Source organism: Haemaphysalis longicornis, unplaced genomic scaffold, assembly GCF_048455015.1.
Source record: "Haemaphysalis longicornis isolate Haplotype H1 unplaced genomic scaffold, Haemaphysalis longicornis Haplotype H1 scaffold_6, whole genome shotgun sequence".
Taxonomy (NCBI): domain Eukaryota; kingdom Metazoa; phylum Arthropoda; class Arachnida; order Ixodida; family Ixodidae; genus Haemaphysalis; species Haemaphysalis longicornis.
The window spans coordinates 154,274,197-154,294,227 of record NW_027526407.1 but is presented as its reverse complement, the minus strand read 5'-3'; the positions used below and the strand labels follow the sequence as shown (position 1 = coordinate 154,294,227).

Below are 20,031 nucleotides of genomic sequence, written 5' to 3'. Positions count from 1 at the left end.
CTCACGTGACCTATACCACAACATTGACGTCACAACCATTGTTTGATATAGTTGAAACCGAAACAACATGTGAAAAAAATTACTTGTTTTTAAAATATTTAGAGATTTTAGAAGAACACATGGGGTAGCCTCGTGTTTTACTGACATCCAAGGCATCCTTGCAAAGAAAGCGCTCAAGCAAAAAATTAGCAGTGGCTTAATTAGCTCGGTCATGCCAGGGTATACGTAGCGTGAGCTAAGGTTTAACTCGTTATTCCTAGCTTTCCTGGTTGTCTAGGATTAGTTTGATTATCATGCTTACTGCTACTTCAATGACATACACATGGTATACGCATTATGTGACACATGTATATTTATCAAGCGGCTCCGACGCAGCGTCACCCATCGCCCCAGAGCTTATCTGGTTTCACAGGTGCACGCCGGTTTTGCTGCGACGCACGCCATCGTTTCCACACCCAGCCACCCCTCGCATGATCACCAAGTGGAGGCCGCCACGTGCTGCGCTTGCGCAGCACGGCTCTCCAGGAGCCACGCGAAACTGCTCAACCTCGGCCAGTGTAGCTCACGTTACAAGAATGGGTGCCTATATATTACTTTAGAGCTGCACTCGCACTGCACGGTGGGAGCAATTTTGCATATTGCGTAGAAAACAACCTTACCGCGTATTCCGAACTGCTCCCACATTTTCCTGTTCCAGCTGGCGCCGTCGCATGTGATGGAATCCACAAATAGACCAGCTTTTTCCGCAAGCACCGTCGTTTCCAAAATGATTCTTGCTAGTGTTGGGGCTTTCACATTGCCCTTTGAGGCGAAAACACCAAGGATTTGTGTCCAATTTCCTACAGAAAGATAACAGTTAACATCTGACAGTTGGGCGTCGTACAAGGTTGAAATCTACGAAGAAGAAAAAGAGCTTACCGATGAATGGCTGGAACAGCACAATCATGCCATGGTCTGCCAGCACGTTCTTCTGGTCAGCAGGTGTATGATCTCCAAGGTCGACGAAGCCTTCAATATCACCTGAATTGCAGAAAAAGCACGCAAGGAACATCCTGCTTTATACCCCGATATCTCCTATCACAGATGGGGCTAAAACAATAAAAAGAAACATAATCGCGACTTTGTGAATATTGTCAAGCACTGCTAGGTTAAGGAAATCGTAGTGAATCAGCTGACACCGCATTTTCCTCATTTACACGTCCCAAGAATTGAGTGAAGCTGTACTCACCAGCTGATTTGACAGTCAGGTGCTCCGAAAGCTTTATTTCGTCGATGAGGAGGCCACCATGACGACTGTAAACATCCATGGTCTTCGTCTTTTCATGCAGAGCATTGAAGATATTGGCACTGAGGCCAAAGCCGCCCTTGAACCGCTGGAGGTACTTCTGCAAACATGTTCGTCCTGGTAAAACCATGATGGCTTCTCTGCGGAGATGCTCGTACAACTTGGGGCTTCGCATCCTCATTAGCATACACTCCAAAATCCACTCGTCGTCGTATTGCATGCCTTTGTGTGACTTCCTTCGAGCAGCGAGGAAACAACTCTTGACCGCTAGCTGCTGCTTTGATGGAAGGGATTTGATTTTGTTGTCAAATGCTTCTTCACTGAGAGCCTCATTTTGCTCTTTCATATGAGCTACCTGTATCACTGCATTCGCCAATCTTTTTTTGGTTCTTGATAGATTTCGAGAAATGTTTTTGCGCTGTTTTTTTTCGTCGGGATTGCTTGAACTCTGCCTTTTCCTTTTTCTGCACGCTTGGTTTTGAGCCAGGACTCTCTGGTACTTGCAGAAAGCACATGATTGTCCATCGGTCTTCGTGGATAGCAAGCACTTGGCCGAAAAAATCATGTCTCTGTAGGAAATGTGTTTTCCTGAGGCAGGCTTTATGCCGCATCCGCAACAAAGACTGGTCAAAGACACTTCTTTGATGAGGGATTCAGCCTCTTGGCAAGTTGTGAGGGTATGTTTACCCTTCTCTCTCCCCCTCAGGTACACTGTGGCCACCACCATTTTCCCATCTTCCGAAGGCTTCCCAAACACGACCATCTTTTCAATGAAAAGGTTGGCGAAGTTATGTTCTTCAGCTTCACAATAGGCGTAAGCTAAAGAGTCTACTGGCAGAGAAGGTACTTTCATCCATGTCACTGGAATTGAGATGCTGGAGAATGGGTGGAGACTTGTGGTTGGCAGTCGTTTGGCAGTATCGTTTTGCGATGTATTAGTGCCTAATGCTTCAGAACCACAGCTTGGGTTGCAGTTTTGAGTTTCAGGAGCTCCAGTGTTTGCACCAAATCCTTCCAGGCCCACAGATTCGGCAATCTCAATGCCTGAGCCAAACTCAGATACCTTCGACGCAGCATGCTTACGACGCTTTGCTGGGGGCTCTTGCTCATCAAGAATTCCGCTTTTCCTCTTTGCTGTCACTTTAGACACGATGTGTTTTCGATCATCTGGGAATATCGTAGGTATGGCGTCAGGTTTCAGGCGCGGTTTATCGCGGGGATGCTCGTTGGTAACGCCATTTACGATGACGCTGAACGTGCGCTCGATGCAACTCTTCTCAAAGTGCCTCTCGCGAACCACTGCAGCTGTCGTCAGCCTCCTGTCTTTTCTGTTGATGCTGCGTTCCCATTCTGCAAGCCGCGCAGCATCGGATGGCGCAGTAAACATGGAAACACGCTCCTTGTTCGAGCGGTAACCGCTTTTACAGAGCGGGACAAAGCAAGTTTTCTCTTTGCACTGTCGCTTTGGCTTTGACATTTTTCTGCACGGTTACACGTAGATGACAGGCGTCGGAAGACTACAATCAGGAACTCAATCCATGAGTTGACCAGACGGTGAAATCGCGCAGCCCGATACACGCTCGCACAGATAACTTGTGGAAGCGCACACCATGGCTTGCATGAGCAGACACTCACAAAATACGGTAAATGCTGCACCTCGGTGCATAAAAACACGCGCACAAGCAGTTTGACCACGCACACACACCGCGAACTTGAAGCATTAACAAGCGACAAAAGCGCATCGTCTGCTGAGGCGCCCCTCACTCTGTCGTCTGCTAAGAAAGCACCCTCTCGGCAAGCAGCGCCATCTGCCGCCATCGGTGGGCTTTCATTGCAAACGGCGCCACCCTCTCCCATAGCGCATCGCTGGCGGTCGGCACACTAGCCAGTATATTCTAGGCACGTTATAGCGCCGAAATCGCGCCACCACATGAACGCGAACCGAAAGCGGCGAGAGAGGGCGTTGCGAGCGGAGAGAAGGCGAGGAGGACGCGGGGGAGAGGGCGCACCTGTGGCCGACGGTTGAATGAGTCAAGGATATAAGGCGCGTGCGCAACCTTCCATTCTGTGTCGGCTCCGTGGAGCAGTCGGTAAAGTGCCGTGTACCTTGCGTTCCGCCCGCAGAGTCGTGGGATCGAAACCTGGCGCCGGAAGGTATTATTTCTTTATATAATGTAGGGTGCGGACTACATTTTCATCATACGCTTTCGCCTATCTTTGAGGTTTATGAAACCGAAGACAGCCCGTCAAATGCTACACTTGCTCGTCTGCATTAGAACAGCTCGGTGTTCGGCTTAAGTTGCTACATACTTTGAAGAACGGTGGAACCCATCCTTGAAGACGCGTACATGCGGAACCCGCCTCGGTGGCTCAGTTGCTAAGGCGTTGCGCTACTGAGCACGAGGTCGCGGGTTCGATTCCCAGCTGCGGCGGCCGCTTTTCTGATAGAGGCGAAAAACAAAAACGCCCGTGTGTTTAAGATCCCCAGGTGGTCAAAATAATTCCGGAGCCCTCCACTACTGCCCGCCTCATCGACAGCGTTGTGTCGGCGCGTTAAACCCTACAATCAATCAATCAGCGTACACGAGGATAGAGTAAGACAACACGCACGGTGGGACTTACAACAGTTTTATGAATAAAATTGCGAAGGAAAAACAAGGTCAGGGCATGCGCCGTACAAACTAAAGTAAAAAATTAGCAGTGGCTTAGCTCGGCTATGCAAGGATATACGTAGCGTGAGCTAAGGTTCAGCTGGTTATTCGTAGCTTTCCTGGTTGTCTAGGATTAGTTGATTACCATGCTTACTGCTGCTTCAATGACACAAACACAGCGTACGCATTATGTGACACATGTATATTTGATTTAAGAATAGAGAGCGGCTTGGACAATGACAAAAAGAAGAACGACAGGAGAAGCGCTCACTTGCAACGAACATTTATTGAAGCATAGTCTCGTATTTACACATTTATCTTGTAAGCATGCCCACTGGGATACACTACATGGAAAGCATCAAAGCGATGGACACAATCAAAGTGACGTTTTCAAAAACTCAAACTCGGCAGATTCGAATTCTCGGCAGGACTGACAATACAGTGGAAGCATTTTATATTAAGAAAAAAGGGGACAAGTGCGTAAGCGACGCATATGTGATTTTGCGTGCCACCGAGTTGGAGTTTTGAAAATGTCACTTTGATTGTGTCCATCGGTTTGATGCTTTCCATTTAGTGTATCCCAGTGGGCATGCTTACAAGATAAATGTGTAAATACGAGACTATGCTTCAATAAATGTTCTTTGCAAGTGAGCGCTTGTCCCGTCGTTCTTCTCTGTGTTGTTGTCCAAGTCGTGCTCTATTTTTCAATCATATTGCACCAACTTGCCCAACAGCTGTGTTTAACATGTATATTTATCAAGCGGCTCCAGCGCAGTGTCACTAATCGTCCCAGAGCTAAGCTGGTTCCACAGGCGCACACCGGTGTTGCTGCGACGCACGAGCGATCGGTTCAACACCCGGCCACATCTCGCATGATCATCGAATGGAACGGGCCGCCATGTGCGGAACGGAGGTCGGCGAAGACGTTGGGCGCGGGGGGGGGGGAGAGACGCCGGACAGCGAGCAACGTCTGTGCGCCGTGTGACGTCCGAGCACCGTTAGAAGAAGAGAAAGGACAGTATACCCCCTCTCTCGTACAAGGACATCACACAGCATTACCGGCTTGGCCGAATGCGATACCCCCCTGTTTCTGAGCTACAAATCAGGCCCCAACAGGCTGCTCTTCGTCAACTCCAGACGAACACGTACCCACACCCTACGAGGCTGCACGCCATATACCCCACCCTCTACGATCCCCTGTGCAGACACTGCGGCGTCCCTGCCACGCTTTACCACATGGTATGGGAATGCCAAGTTAACCCCCACATCGACCCTATCCCAAACCCCTCCCGAGAGCAGTGGAGAGAGAACTCACTAGCTCTTGCCCTGGCAAACAGCTGCAGGTGATCGAACGGGCGAAGACGGCGGGTTGCTCCAATTGAGTCCTGGACTGAGGGCTCCACTCACAAGACTTTTCGAATCACACTAAAAGTTGTACTCCTGCTCCTCCTGCTCCTCCTCCTCGTCCTCCTCCTCCAATCCCATGAAGGAACTTGGGAAGGAACCTTGTACAGGAAGAAACTTGGGCACCTAAACATGTGGTTGGAGTAAGGATGGCTCAAAAGATGTCCTTGAACTTTGTACATCTGTTTTTGTGTTTCTTTTTTTCCCGAACAAGTGTGACGTCATCCTATTTTTTTTTTATATTTCCGGAAGCAATCATTATTGCACAGTTTACAGTAGGCGCCCATGTCTGGGTCTTCTTTTACTGTCTTCGTTTAAGCGCTGTTACACTGTTTTATGATAGCAGGGCTGTTGGAAAGGGACCACTGGATGGCGCTGGTGCACATGTAGTAAGGTGAGGCCCCGAGCTGAACCGGGATCACCCAACCACAACTGAATTCGATTCGAGAGCGACTTGTACCTGGTTCCCAAGGCAACCGATGTTTAAGATTGCCAAAGTAACGCTGCTCTCTTACAAAATTCAGACCCGCGGTGGAGCACGTTTTGCCAACGTCGCCGCTCTCCACCACGCGTCGCCCCAAGATGACCTGGTCACGTGACCAAAGCGCTGGGAAGGCTAGCGATTGGGGGCGAGTGGCTGGAGTAGAAGGAGATGGCTTGGTTGGCCGGTCCGGATGATGCGTTTGGCATTGTGAAAATACAGGAGGCGATGCTTGTACCCCCCTACAAACGTCATGTCACAACAGGTTCATTGTCGTACAGCAGCACCTACACCAGACACGTGTTCAGCGGTGCGATTGTGCCCTCTCATTACCATCGTCGTCATCCTTTCCCATCGCGCCGTCTTCCTCTTCTTCTCTGAGTTCTTATCACTTAGAGGCTTATCCAATTAAATTAGCTATCCTTACATTAGCTAGCCCCACATTAGCCGTCCAGTATTTGCGTCAACATGCTCAAATTACTTCTGTAGATCTCGGTTCATCTTGTCTTTTTTTGCCAACAGAAACGGGCGTTTTTTCTTGTTTTCTAATCTTTTAAGAAATTTAGAGAACCATAGATTTTGGCAGTTTGCGCGGAAATGGGATTTCGGAATAAATCTGTCAGTCAACGGCCCAAACGTCGGACAAGCCCGCCCTTTGCAAAAGCCGGCCCGCAGCGCGTAGGCCCCGACAGCCTCCACTTCCTGCTGAAGATCTGAAGCTGGCATTTCGACCAAGAAATGGTCTCCGCCTTGCCCGGGTGAGCCCAGAAAAATTGCTAATGGCTATAGCCACTGAAGTAAAGCTGCCAGTTGGAGCAGTCAACATCAAGAGGCGCGTAGACGGGGACCAAAACGTCCTTGTCGCGAGTACCCCTTGTGAAACTACAGCCATGAAGCTAAGCGAGATCAAGAAACTAACAATTGATGGGAACTCCTATGAGGTTGCGTCATACGCGCCATCTCCAGACAATTCCTGCAAAGGGGTCATTCATAACATCGACCTTGACACAACCCCCGACACAGTCCTTAAACGCATCGAGGATCCAAGTTATGAAGTTCTAACATGTAGAAGGCTTGGGAACACGGAAACGATGGTTATCACATTCTGCGGCAAACGCGTTCCCTATTATGTCAACTACAGTGGTATCCCGGTTCGCTGCTACCTCTACAAAAGAACGGTTCCTTACTGCCGCAAATGCAACGAGACTGGTCACAGGGAGGATGTTTGCCCACAACCCCCTAAAACGCTGAGGTGCGGAAAATGTGGGCTCTCTTTAACAACGGACCCGCATGACTGCCACCCCCAGTGCATCTTGTGCGGCGGCACCCACCCGACGGCGGACAAGTCTTGCGCCAAACGCTACCTGCCGCCTGTCAATCGTAGAAAGCCTCCGCTGCATCAGCAGCAGCCCTCCCGACAGGCCCGCTCTCCGTCCCCTGAACTCCGTGGTGGTGGTTCGCGCTTCCGCCAATCTCGCTCATCAACAAGGCGCAATGCCAGTCAGAGAAGGAGCATCTCGAAGCGTCGTTCCGGATCCGTGATGAAGACGTCATTGAGGAAGCGGACGCCCTCCCGCGGCAGAACACCAAGTGAAGGCCGGTCGAGGTCCCATTCCCGCCGGTCAACGGTTCATTTCAAGAACTCATCCAGCTGCAGCTCCCAGTTGAGGTCTCGATCTCGCTCAGAGTCCCGATCCCGCTCCAAATCCAAGCCACCGGCCAAGCAGCAAGCGAAAGGAGAGAAGCACAACCAGGTGAGCTGGGCTTCAGTTATCTCTCCCGCTGCTCGCCCCCCATCCCCTTCTCAGCAATGTATCGAGTGTAACAAGCTCCAGGCAGAAATTCAAACACTAAGGACAGAAATACAAACGCTCAAGAAGTTCATGGCAGAACAGACTAAGACCATTAACACTCTTACACAATCCATTTCTGCAGTCAGAGAGGTAACTTCTGAAGAAAAAACACCCCCACCTCCAAGCATTCCCCCACCAGACCAACAGCCAATAATCGAAAAGAAACGCAAAATAGAGAACCAAGAAGAAGACACCATGGAGACAAACCCCCAGTATGTCACCAGAGAAACATTAAATGCCAGCCTTGGTGATGTTACCGCCCCAATACTAACCCAACTCCAAGCCATCGCCTCCCAACTTAATCAGCTTTCGGCGCAGGTTCAGAATACTCAACATAGAGTGGAGAGTCTCGAAACCCAGACTACAACCCTCCCTGGCCGTCTTGCGCGCAGAGAGAAGCCATATCATCGCCCGGTATTAAATGACACGGCTACTGACCTCCCCATCAACCATAATGACCACTAGTGCAAAATATAATGCGTGCTGTCCCACTGTCGTTTGCAGTGGAATTGCAGGGGATTCAAAAATAAGAAAGGTGACCTTCAACAGCATATTGCTCATCAACAAGAACCCCCCGACGTAATAGCGATTCAAGAATCAACGGTGGGTGCCAAGCTCCCGGGCTATATTACACAGACAACGAAAGAAGGCAGAGACGTGTGCACTTTAATTAAGAAAAACATTACTGCCATCCACCACCAGCTCTCTAGTAACCTCCATGATTGCGTCCTTACAGAGCTGGTTTCGCAGAAACTCAAATGTACGAGCAGTCTGTTCATCCTTAACATTTATTGTCGCCCCAAAAACAAAGCGCCGGGATTGGCAGACATGATCCGACAAGCAAAGTGCCTGGCGGGTTCCAACCCATTCATCGTTGTGGGTGACTTTAACGCTGCTCACTCTGAATGGGGATACACGTACGTCAACAAACGGGGCAAAGAACTGTTGAAAATAATAGATGAGGAGAACCTCACTCTCCTCACGGAGCCAAGTGCGCCAACTCGTATAGGCACGAGCACAGCCCGGGATACTAGCCCTGACCTTACGCTCGTTGCACACGCCCCAAATGCCACCTGGAGCAATACGGAGGACAACCTCGGGAGTGATCATATGATACTACAGACGAAAATCCCAGGGCCTCAGTTCCGTAGGGTCATCGGGGTAGCAAAACTTACTGATTGGCAAGCACTACGCTCCCATAGAAGAGGTAAAACAGAAGAAAAGATAGAGGACATAAGTCACTGGGCGAAGACGCTCGTGGAAGAAATCACGCACTACACGAAGAAACTCAGCCTCTCCGATGACATTCCAGCGGTCGACCCACACCTGCTTCATTTATGGGAGGCAAGGCGCAGCCTTCTTCGCAGATGGAAGGTGCAAAGGCACAACAAGAGACTCCGCAAACGAATATCTTTGCTCAACAAAGAGGCGTCAGCGTACGCGGCCGAGCTCTGTAGGCAGAACTGGCTTCAGATGTGCTATGCTCTTCAAGGAAGACTAAGTACATCCAAGACGTGGAACATCCTCCGCTACCTAATCGACCGTACTAAAAGTCGGAGTGAAACAAGTAAGACGATGCAAGCCATCATTCACCAATTTCCTGGCACACAAGAAGACCTCTTACGGGAGCTACAGGCAAGATATTTTCCGCCTACACCCAGGGTGCAGTTGCCAGAGTACGGGGGATGCCCCAATTCAGATCTCGATAGCCCAATAACATCAGCTGAAGTGAGGGCGGCTTTGCTGAAGATCCGCCGGAACACGTCCCCTGGCATGGACCGCGTGTCGAACAAGGCCCTAAGAAACCTGGATGACGGCTCCGTGGAGGCTTTGACTACCTACATGAACGAGTGTTGGGAGAAGGGGGTGGTGCCACCGGCCTGGAAAGAAGCAGAGATTCGTCTCCTTCCAAAACCAGGCAAAACACCTTGCACGGATAATCTTCGCCCCATCTCCCTCACTTCGTGCATCGGAAAGCTGATGGAACACGTCGTTCTTAACCGTGTACAAAGGTTTCTTGAAACGACGGACCAAATGCCTCACTCGATGTTCGGTTTCCGCCCGCACCTCTCAGCTCAGGACGTACTGCTGCAGCTGAAGAAGGACATATTTGAGGCAGCCAGTCGCACTACACCCAAAACGATCCTGGCTTTAGACTTGAAGGGTGCGTTCGACAATGTAACGCACGAAGCAATCCTCACAAATCTTGGCAACCTGGGTTGCGGGGAAAAGACGTACTCATTTATCAAGAATTTTCTGTCTGATAGGACTGCGATCATTAAGATTGGCGACATCCAGTCGTCTCCCATAAAGTGTGGCAGTCGTGGTACACCACAAGGGGCAGTGCTATCGCCTCTACTTTTCAACATAGCCATGATAGGCCTTCCCCGACAATTAGAGGAAATCCCCAACATTAAGCATGCCCTGTATGCGGACGATATAACGATCTGGATTGCCAAAGGCTCTCCAGGCGTTATGCAAGACAGCCTACAAATGGCAGCGGACGTCGTCCGCACCTACGCCAGCCGATGTGGTTTAACTTGTGCCCCGCAGAAGTCGGACCTTATAATAGTACAAAAATGCCGCAGGGACGTTTCAGACATCAAAATTTGGCTCGATGGCATACTCATCAAACCGAAACCCTCAATCAAGATATTAGGGATGACATACCAGGAAAACTGCAAAAACACCCTGCTTCTCAACAGGATCCAAGAAACCACGGCTCAAATTATTCGGATGCTGCGTAGGGTGGCGAACAGGAGCCATGGACTAAAAGAAAACGACATGGTCCGTCTTGTGCAGGCCTTCGTCGTATCCAGAATCGTTTACGTGGCTCCTTATGCGGTTTTGGGGACATCGGAGCGCGAAAAGCTAGACGTCCTTCTTAGAAAGGCATATAAGCAAGCCCTGGCACTTCCTCCAAGCACCTCTACGGTACGACTCACGGCTTTGGGACTGCACAACACCATCGAACAGCTCATGGAGGCCCACCTAACGGCGCAGAAAGTAAGACTCGGAGCAAGCCCAACGGGTAGGGAAACGCTAGCTACGCTTGGTTACACGGCGCCGCACATCACGGAAAACGCAGTGGACATCCCGCCTGAACTAAGGACCAGAATTCTTGTCCGTCCAATACCCCGGAACATGGCCCCTCAACATCATGAGGGAAGACGCCTAGCAAGAGCAACTGCGCTAGAAAAACAGTACGGAGGACAAGACTACGTCGTATATACAGACGCGGCGGAATACGCGAGGTACGGGGTAAGATCGGCGGCCGTTACCTCCACAACCGACCTCCTTTCCAGTCTGACGCTTCGGTCGTCAAACACCCAGCAGGCTGAAGAGACGGCTATCGCCCTTGCCCTCTCCCAGACAAAGGCTAGCGTAATTATTACGGATAGCCAAGCCGCCTGCCGAGCATACCAAGCAGGTAGGGTTTCAAGACAAGCGCTTCGGGTTCTGCTTCAACGGCCACCGCAGAAGCAGGTCACAATCATTTGGACCCCGGCCCACTCTGCTCTTCGCGGCAACCAGACGGCACACGTCCTGGCCCGAGAACTCGCCCACCGGGCACCGCAAGAAGAGTCGGAGCGAACCTGGCAACCGCTCCTCACATACGCCGACATCACGCAACACTATCGACTAGCGGGACAACTCTATCCCCCAGTCACCGATCAGGCCACGAAAGAACAGGAAGTCATCCTGAGACAACTACAGACTAATACCTACCCCCACCCAACACGACTACATGCCATCCACCCTACTCTTTACGACCCCCTATGTACTCACTGCCAAGCACCAGGCACGCTGTACCATATTGTCTGGGAATGTCAACGGAACCCAGACCTTCCCCCCATCCCCAACCCCTCACGCGAGCAGTGGGAGAGTACGCTGGCCAGCTCTTCTCCTGAAACGCAGCTTTTGCTAGCGGAAAGGGCGAAGACAGCCGGTCGTACCAACGGAGTCTTGGACTGAAGACCCCGACCACAAATATGCTCACTTCAACTGTGATTAAAGTTTCTCTCTCTCTCTCTCTGTCAGTCAATTCATTGACCTTGTCCTTAAAGGGGCACTGACACAAAAATTTTGCATCTTGTTTTTTTTTTGTTGCGATAAGTAGCTAGTGACCTACTTATAACCTGTAGAAACCTCATTTGCTTCAGCGTGCGACGGTTGTTTAATTAGAGGCATTTCAAATGCGGCCAGTCGCAGTTTCGGTTTCAGCGAGTGCCGCGAAACGATGGATTTTGTGGATTTTGTGCGAACAAAGCTGACCACGTGACCGTCGGGGGGATATCACAGAGCAGAGCCGCCGTAGCACTGTCGAATCCGCATCGACGGCAGTTTCTGCGAATGCCCCCACGTACTGATCTCGTGAGGCGCATAATTAAAAAGCGACCGTGGATGTGACGCAGGCGCTGCGAGTGCGAATGCTACCGCGGCTAAAGAACGACGCGCGACGCTCGAGACGGTGGGTGGCAAGACGCGCGCTGGGAGCAGCCGGCCGGTCTGCCTACAGGTCCGCCTACAGATGTGTTCGGCTTAGCACTGCGGCGGATATTCGAGTGCCGCTCTCGTAAGCGGTGCAGATCACAATTTTTAATGCAACCCGCCATCGCATCATAAACTCCTTTCTCATGTAAGCCACCATGGTCGGGACTTGGGGACAATTTCGTGCAGCGGTAACAAGCTATCACTCGAGCTACCTGCGCCGGCCTGGGCCACTTCGCGGCCGTGGCCGTCGCCTGCACAGTGACCGTGCGGCTAGCTCAGTGGGCTTTTCGTGCCTCCGGCGCGTTTTCGCATCCAATGGTAATAAACAGTAATAGAAACAGAGTGCCTGGAATCGCTGTAGAACTTTGGTCGCGGCCAGCTGCCCCATGAGCTGACGAAATCACGGCGCCTCCGCCGCCAACGATCGGGTCGTTCGTTCTCGAGAGCAGAAGCTCCGCCCTCCGGCCCTCCGATTGGAGCGGCGAGCTGGGCGAGCCGGCGAAAAACGCCGGCAGAGCGGAAGCGGCAAACACAAACTCGTGACGTGTTTGAATGTTGTTTATTTACACGATATCCTCGGGATGTCGATTGCGCGTGGTCCTCTGCTGGCTGCTCGGTTGCGTTTCGCACACTTTAAAATTGATTTTAAATATGTTCTAGGCTGTATTCGCCGCTGATATTTTGCAGATGATGTATATGTGTTCGCACCAATCTATCCCTGAAGTTATCTCGCCTTCAAAATCTGGTGTCAGTGCCCCTTTAAACAATGTCTAGTTTTCTTCGATAGACCGGGAATAGAAATTATATTCCAAACTAGATAAGATTACGCTAAGCTCCGACTTTATTGCTGCATAATTTCCCTTGTCGTAAAGCAAATGGTTTTCCGGTTGGTTTGACGAATCAGAGGTTTAAAGGGGCCCTGAAAGGCATTTTGAGCACACTAAATGAACTAGCGCAACCGTTAGATTGGGTCGTCAACGTCCTCTGTGCCAAGTATTACTCTTTTACGCGCAGCGGAAAGCTCACACTTTTGTTGCAAAGTTTGTCGTTTTTTTCTCACCCTTCCCTTCGTGTTTTTGGACGCCGCCATCTTCACATGTCTACATCATCGATTCCCAGATGTTCGTCATGAGCTAGACATCCTGCTATTGGGCGGCTTTTTCACGCACTTCCGGCAAAGAGATGAGTCGTCTTCTCAGCGTCGGCTCGCCGGCTGGTCTGCTAGCGGAGTGCCGGAGTGCTTGGGCATTTTACGACAAACGAAACAAGTGTAAAACAAACGCTTAACCGTTTGTATTGAATGCAACACGGCCATAACACGACATGGATATTCTCTTACCTGAGTACTTTCCATAAAGAAAGCGTTGAAGCCCCGTGGCACTTCTTTCGTGCAATCGCAGAGAACGCCCTGAGCCGAATGCCCGGGTTTGACGGATACATTTTATTCCACTTCAAAACAATCCACAGATGCGTTTCGAACGAACACAACGTCACAACATGCGTTGAAAGTCTCAACCACGATTGACAGAGGATGGGTTGCCTCCTGCCCGTCGTAAAATTCGGTACTCACCTCGCGCGCGGTTTGCGGGGACGAACAGCAAGTCACTTAACTCTGGCGCACAAGCCGATGGCTTTTAGCCACGCACACTGCACATACCCCATGCGAGGTTGAGTCGTACGCCGCTTGAGAAAGATAATCCAGACCATGGGAAGCACTATCCACCCGCAGAAGCACAACGTCTCATTTCATCGCGAAACAAAGGCGTCCACAACACACACACCATCGCCTCCTGTAATGCCAAACGCATCTCGCACGTCCCAATGGGAGTGAGTGGTACGCCTGCAGTGCCCACATGTCGCGAAGTGGGGCCCCAAGCTGAACCGGGATCACGCAACCGTAACTGACTTCTGGAGCGGTTTGTGCCTTATTATTGCCAAGGCAACCGATGTTTGAGATTGTCAAACAAATGGCGCTCGCTCCAGCGCTAGAAAGCTCAGAGCCCCGCCGGAGCATGTTTTGCCAACGTTGCCGCTCTCCACCACGCGCCGCCCCAAGCTGAACTGGTCACATGATTGAAGCGTTTTGTGCGCGGGGTCTGTATCGTTTTAATATGACTTTTTCACATGCCGCCGGCAGGAATTACCACCGCCGCAAAATAAGACCCGGCACCAGCGGGGCCACATCTGATACGGCGCTTTTTGGATAAACAGTGCGCGGTGCATCAAGGGAACGAGCGCACGACCCTCCCCGTGCGGCTGCGAGTTCGCCGCCGATAAAAAGTCATGTGCCGCCAGCAACGTACACCGCGAAAGGGCAAGGCCAGGCCGCCGCATACATGCGGCCAGAGTTTTCGTTAGTTTTTCCAGCCTTGAGCGGAGCGCGGGATTCATGGTGTCAACAAAGCTTGCCCGTAGCAGACGACAGTCTGAGCAGCGCAAGTACGCGGTGACGGAAGTACGTCACCGCTGCGGAGCGCAGCATCATGGGAGGCAAGGCTCGCGCGCCGTCAACAGCGGAGAGTAAGTCGAAAGGAGGAGGAAACTCGGAGCGACGATAATGCGCGGTTTTTGATTTACGATTTCTCAGCTAATACTCATCGCTTTAACAAAATTCTTGCGGGAGGAGATTGAAAATACGTTGCTTTATTTGGGTACATGTACATCCATGCATCGGCGGAAGGTATTTCAGGACCCTTTAAATGTAAAATGGGTATGGAAACATTGTGGTCACTTATTTTGGGAGAAGAGTAATCGAGAACGTGCTCTCAGGAAGACTGGTTACTATCAAGTACAAAATATTTTCACACTCTTGACTTACGCGGGTTGGCACAGACACCACTTGCGAAATGTTAAAGTTAAAAAAAACGTCCAAGAAAGCCCAAGCTTCACCTTGGGCTTGTGACGGCGTGGCTTGTTTAAGCCAATTAATACCCGGAAAATTGAAATCACCGAACAAATGTATTGGGGTACTTTCTTGTAACTTTACAAGAAAGTAACTTTGTAAGTTTTCGTCTTACATTGTTTCACAAACTATACCATCATCCCACCCTACACAACCAACTCATTATTCAACCGCAATACGTTTCCCGCCGAATCGATCACCCTCACAAAGTTGGCATTGAACATAGCAGCACGCGACATTTTTCCGAATCGTTCATTCTCAGAACATCACGTGATTGGAACCGCCTTCCCCCAAGTGTCGTGTCCATTAATGATAACCGTTTATTTCACAATGCGTTAGTTAATATTGTATAACCGGGATAATTTGTTTTGTTACCATAGTTGATGTATTTTCATGTGTTATTGCTTTGTTTTTGTAACCCACTCCCCTCTGTCATGCCTCTGGCCCTGGGGGTGTAATAAATAAATAAATAAATAAATAAATAAATAAATAAATAAATAAATAAATAAATAAATAAATAAATAAATAAACAAACTTCGTTTATTAGGTCATTAAGGTTATTAGGAAAGTCAGGACAGCTATTCGGGGGCCTGTAACCGACGCCAAGTAATATTGACTGGGCTTAGCAGAACAAAGGATCCAAATTATTTCAAGGTCAGATGACAGGGTAACTATTGAGCAGGATATTTTCTGGCTTATGGCAATAAGAACCCCTCCTCTGAACCTTCCGAAATAGTCAAAAATTGAGCAAATCGGCCAAGACCTCTTGATCAGAGACGCAGTCACTTTCGGTTTCGGTTATGGTTCGGTTAATATAACCAATTCGCTGTTGGATGACAAAACCAGAATGGAAATACGTTCCCGTTTCGAAATGGTACTTCTAATGTTACTAAAGATCACGGAAAATGAGAAATCTGATTTGGGGACAATTTGGAGCGAGGTTGGCTTTGGTCGAGGACGGGATGATTGCTATTTTAATTCTTTCACTGACTGCGATAACTCGTCAAAGATGTAGCGTTTCGTGCCGAGGAAAAGAGTTTTGAAGCGCACAGTGAAAGCGGTTGACTTCGTTCTGGAAAAAGCAATTAGGTGTTTGCGGGCATGACGTACGGCCGGGGAGAAGTCCTAGCCCACGCTAAAGTCTGTGTCCTTGAATTTGTGGTCGTTAGAAAGGATGAGTTCTTTAGTCTTAGATGATTGAAACTTCACAATTATGTGTCGAATGCGGTCTTCCGAAAAGCGCCCGAGGCGGTGCGCATGCTCACTCTCTGTGGGACGAAATGTTAGGTTGAGTGTGTCAGAGCAGTGACAAATGATTATTCCTTCCGAGTCTGAAAACGTTTCAGTTCTAGTAATGTTCGAAATACCATAAAATTCAAGATTGTTTCGTTGTGAGCGGTTCCCGCTGTCGTCTACACGGGATTCCAGATCTTGTCTCTCATTTTGGTTGTGAGCGTCTTTAGGCCATCTAGCTCTGTGTGCATGGATGAAAGGGCAGTGTAATGTTTTTCAATGTCAGTGATGCGTTTGCATATATGTTTTTGTTACATCCGTCATTTCTAGTTGTTTTTTAATAGCCTGAATGTCGGCGCCTATAAAATTAGCAGGACACAGTCGATGCTTCATCCCCGGCCAACCTCCCCTTGTGGGATTGGCCAGGGATGATCAAACACCTCGAGAGAATCATCATCATCGTCATCATCGTCATCATAATCTTCACAAGGGCACTGTCTTGTGTCCTTCGTTACCGATCGTGATGTACATACTGAGTAACGTTTTAGCTGTAGCGAGGCAGACGTGACATTTTACTATGTAAGAACCCTTTCTTAGTCTTGAAAAAAATAGTTGTTCGTCATCATCTTCATTCATTTACTGCATTTCGACACCCCTATGGGGGTAACTGATGCGCTAAGTTAATCTCGGCGGCATAGCTTATTCAGAGTCGCCGACAACAGCAGAAAATGGAGCAGTTGCGCAATGCGTTTAGGGCATCCTAGAAGAGCTCAACTACGAAGAAAAAAAGGATAAACGCACTGTAGACGCGATCCAGGTTTTAGTGCGGCGCGCACGAGCCCAGTTGGGCTTAGGCCTAACGAGCCGAGCGGAGTTCACGGAAGCCCCGAAAGAGGGCGCGCCCTCACGACGCCGGTGTATATCACGCTCGGTCAAGATGTCACCTCGATGGGAAGGTTCGATAAGGCACGGGGAAAAGTTACGGCCTGTCCCGCCGCTCTCGCGCACGCATAACTTGGGGCGCCGGGGCTGTCGGGACGGGCGCGAAATACTTGGCCTCCTGTGGTGGCTCCTGCGGCAACAGTGACGGACGACGAGGGACCCAACTGCTTTTGCTGTCTTCACATGACGCGCCTTCCAACCACGGTAGGGGCTTCTGTTTGAAACTTTATGAAAGGTCTTCAGTCTTTCTTGCCCTATTTAAAAGCGAAAACTTTGGTCTGTCTGTCTGTCTGTCTGTCTGTCTGTCTGTCTGTCTGTCTGTCTGTCTGTCTGTCTGTCTGTCTTTGGGAACAGTAGCGACTGGACCTTTCCTCGCGTATCTTTCTATCCGCACCACTACTTACAATCCCCCGCAAGCAGCGCTGACCTCTCCAGCTTACATGAAAAACAAGTTGACCAGTCTTTTACAACGGGCCTGTATACTACCCTCCTGTGGTTGTCGATGTGCATCCATCTGTACGTCGAGTCGACGTGAAATTTTTTTTCGCCTTCATTTTCTCGTAAGTGCGTTGTAGCTGACAATATAATATAGGTATTTTGAAAAAAGTACACAAATGGGCTGCTAAGGCGACTTGATCATTACGCCGATTTACATTTACTTGTCATAGTTAGTCAGTTCGCAGTGAATTGCAGAATTATAGTATGCTGTCCAATGCCTATAGCCGTCTGCACAGGGAGTATGGTTACAGGAAACTGCTGTAACTGTTATTTCATCCATACTATCCCGAAATAAATTGCAATGCATGACAATTGGCGCATGAGCGATTGTAACACTATGCCGAGTTTCGTTTACATTTCTTGTTTAATTAGTTAACCTGGAAGGTGTAAATGCCGTGGAATTCTCGTCTGCTGCGAAACACATGGGCGGCTACCGATGGGAAACCGGCAGCCCCGTGTTTGTCCGCATGAATTTATTTTGTTTTGTTACCCGCCGCGGAGGCTCAGTGGCTAAGGCGTTCTGCTGCTGAGCACGATTGATTGATTGTAGGGTTTAACGCGCCGACGCAACGCAGGCGATGAGGCGCGCCGTAGTGGAGGGTTCCGGATTCATTTTGACCACCTGGGGATCTTTAACGTGCGCCGAAATCTCGTACACCCCTATGGGTGTCCGCGTGTCAACAAGTGACCTCTGCTTTGCCCCCAGTTTCAGGAACTACGGATTTCGGCCCGTTGGGGTACAAGAAGTTAAACTGCAAGGCAGATGATGCACCGACATATTTAGCGCATTGCAGTGTCATTTGTAACGGTTAAAATAACCAAAATATATTTCTGCATATTGTTAAGGACCAGCCTGATTTCGAAGATCTCGAAGGACGATGGTCCAGTTGTTGCGTTTTTTTACCAGTGCCAGACGTCGGACAAAATTTGAGGGTGTTGCGGGAGATAATTACAATCCGAAACGTGGTTTTCCATCACGTCATTGGTGTTCTTCACTTGTTTTATTGGAAGATTTCAGTTTCAGTTTAGTTTCAGTTTATTTGCATTTCTTACATAGCACAAAGCATATGCAGGGAGAGGGGACAGAAAGCTGATGCTATATCAGCTTGACGGGGTCCCATCTCCCCTTACAAGGCAGTGAGCTAAGCAGAGTGCAGCTCTTAATGGAATGAAAAACACTTTGTTTGGTAGAGTAACAGACTGTGTAACGTTAATGAAAACAGCAATGATAGAAAACATCAACTACAGGAATGCAGAAAAAAACACGATAACTTGCATTTTTCTAAAAAAAAAAACAATTACTGCAGTGACACAATTTAGGAGAGAAAGAAAGAAATCAAGTATGCAAAAAAAAAAAGAAAAATCAAGTAGCCCAAGATATTGAAACATAAGACAACACTATAATGTACGAAATACGAACCGTGTCATGTTCAACGAGAAATAATGTGACAGCAGCCTACGACTCAGTCAAGTAAAGCTATGAATTGGAAAGGAAAAACCGAGCAAAAACACAACAAAATTAGAGCACATACATTTCTTCACGTGTCACTACGCTCTTAACCACAATGTTTATGTACAATTCAAGAATGGCAATTTATAAAATATTGTTTTAATGCGGATATGGAAATACTGTCTATGTTAACACTTTCAACAATCATGTCATTTAATAGTCGCGAAATACGGTTATCAATGTTATCTAGCCCATGATTGGTTCTAGAGAAAGGAACCGCCCAAGTGGCTTTGTTTCGAAATGTATATCCTGTATCAGGAACCTTTCTCAGGTTGCATAGTGACAGAAATGCGGTATTATTACTGTTTAAGTTCCTTTTATAACTAGCCAGCAACATGAAATTGTACAATTGGGGGACAGGTACGATACTAAGGGAATTATAATAATCGTGTAGTGACACATCGTAGGAAACGTTTGCAACATTTCTAAGCGCTTTCTTTTGAATAGAGAATATGCTGTTTACATTATTCTTCGATGTTGTGCCCCAAACCAAACCACAGTAATTGATTTTGGAAGAGAAAAGCGCGTTGTAAACAATAAGTTTTACTTTTATGGGCAAAATATGACGAAATTTGCACAGAATACCAGAAATCTTTGCCAGACTGCTCAGTACCCGCTTTACCTGCGTATTCCATAGTAAGTGCTGGTTAAAAATAACGCCTAAAGTTTTGACTTCCGAAGCTACTTCAATCCTATCATTACCAATATGCAGGATAAAATTGTAGTCAACATGTTTCTGATAAGGCGTAAATACAACAGCTTTTGTTTTCATAGTATT

The 20,031-nt window shown here is 48.8% G+C and overlaps 1 protein-coding gene across 1 annotated transcript; it reads right to left on the bottom strand.

The window, feature by feature from the left end:
* Window positions 1-406: 406 nt before the first annotated feature.
* Window positions 407-2,923, bottom strand: LOC144143318 (uncharacterized). The gene is made up of 3 exons (XM_077675087.1): window positions 1,229-2,923; window positions 919-1,020; window positions 407-498 (listed from the first exon to the last, which is right to left on the bottom strand). Exons 1-3 carry the CDS (start codon window positions 2,760-2,762, stop codon window positions 407-409), a joined length of 1,728 nt encoding a protein of 575 aa, XP_077531213.1. The 5' UTR covers window positions 2,763-2,923.
* Between the last annotated feature and the right edge of the window lie 17,108 nt (window positions 2,924-20,031).

Coding starts and splice junctions, on each gene's coding strand:
- LOC144143318 (XM_077675087.1), bottom strand. CDS start 2,762: ATGTCAAAGCCAAAGCGACAGTGCAAAGAGAAAACTTGCTTTGTCCCG. Junction 1,021..1,228: donor CCTGACTGTCAAATCAGCTG/GTGAGTACAGCT, acceptor TCTGCAATTCAG/GTGATATTGAAGGCTTCGTC. Junction 499..918: donor GCTGTTCCAGCCATTCATCG/GTAAGCTCTTTT, acceptor GCGCAAGCGCAG/CACGTGGCGGCCTCCACTTG.